Below are 241 nucleotides of genomic sequence, written 5' to 3' on the forward strand. Positions count from 1 at the left end.
CCGCGCCCGCCGCTCCTCCAGCGCCAGCTCCTGCTCCAGGCGCTCGCGCGCGCTGCTCATGCTCTGCGTGTGCCTCTGCAGCACGGCGTTCTGCTCCTCGAAGGCCACGTTCATCTTGCGCAGGCGCCGCAGCTCTGCCTCCCGCGCTGCGGCGTGGGGGAGCCGGATCAGAGCCTTGGCGCGCCCTCCCTTCCCTCTGCCCGGCCTGTGCCCCAGCTGTGCCCCCCTGCCAGGCCGTCTG

General features: G+C 73.9%; 1 protein-coding gene and 1 long non-coding RNA gene across 3 annotated transcripts in view; one reads left to right on the forward strand and one right to left on the reverse strand.

The window, feature by feature from the left end:
• Positions 1-241, reverse strand: part of HMG20B (high mobility group 20B) — a 5,064-nt gene that overhangs the window by 1,720 nt on the left and 3,103 nt on the right. Inside the window, exon 8 of the mRNA XM_077748132.1 lies at positions 7-146. Coding sequence (XP_077604258.1) covers positions 7-146 — 140 coding nt within the window. The remainder of the gene's footprint in view (positions 1-6; positions 147-241) is intronic.
• Positions 1-241, forward strand: part of LOC144218334 (uncharacterized) — a 6,714-nt gene that overhangs the window by 679 nt on the left and 5,794 nt on the right. The gene's annotated exons all lie outside the window — the stretch shown is intronic.

This window comes from Crocuta crocuta, unplaced genomic scaffold (assembly GCF_008692635.1).
Source record: "Crocuta crocuta isolate KB4526 unplaced genomic scaffold, BGI_CrCroc_1.0 scaffold110, whole genome shotgun sequence".
NCBI lineage: Eukaryota > Metazoa > Chordata > Mammalia > Carnivora > Hyaenidae > Crocuta > Crocuta crocuta.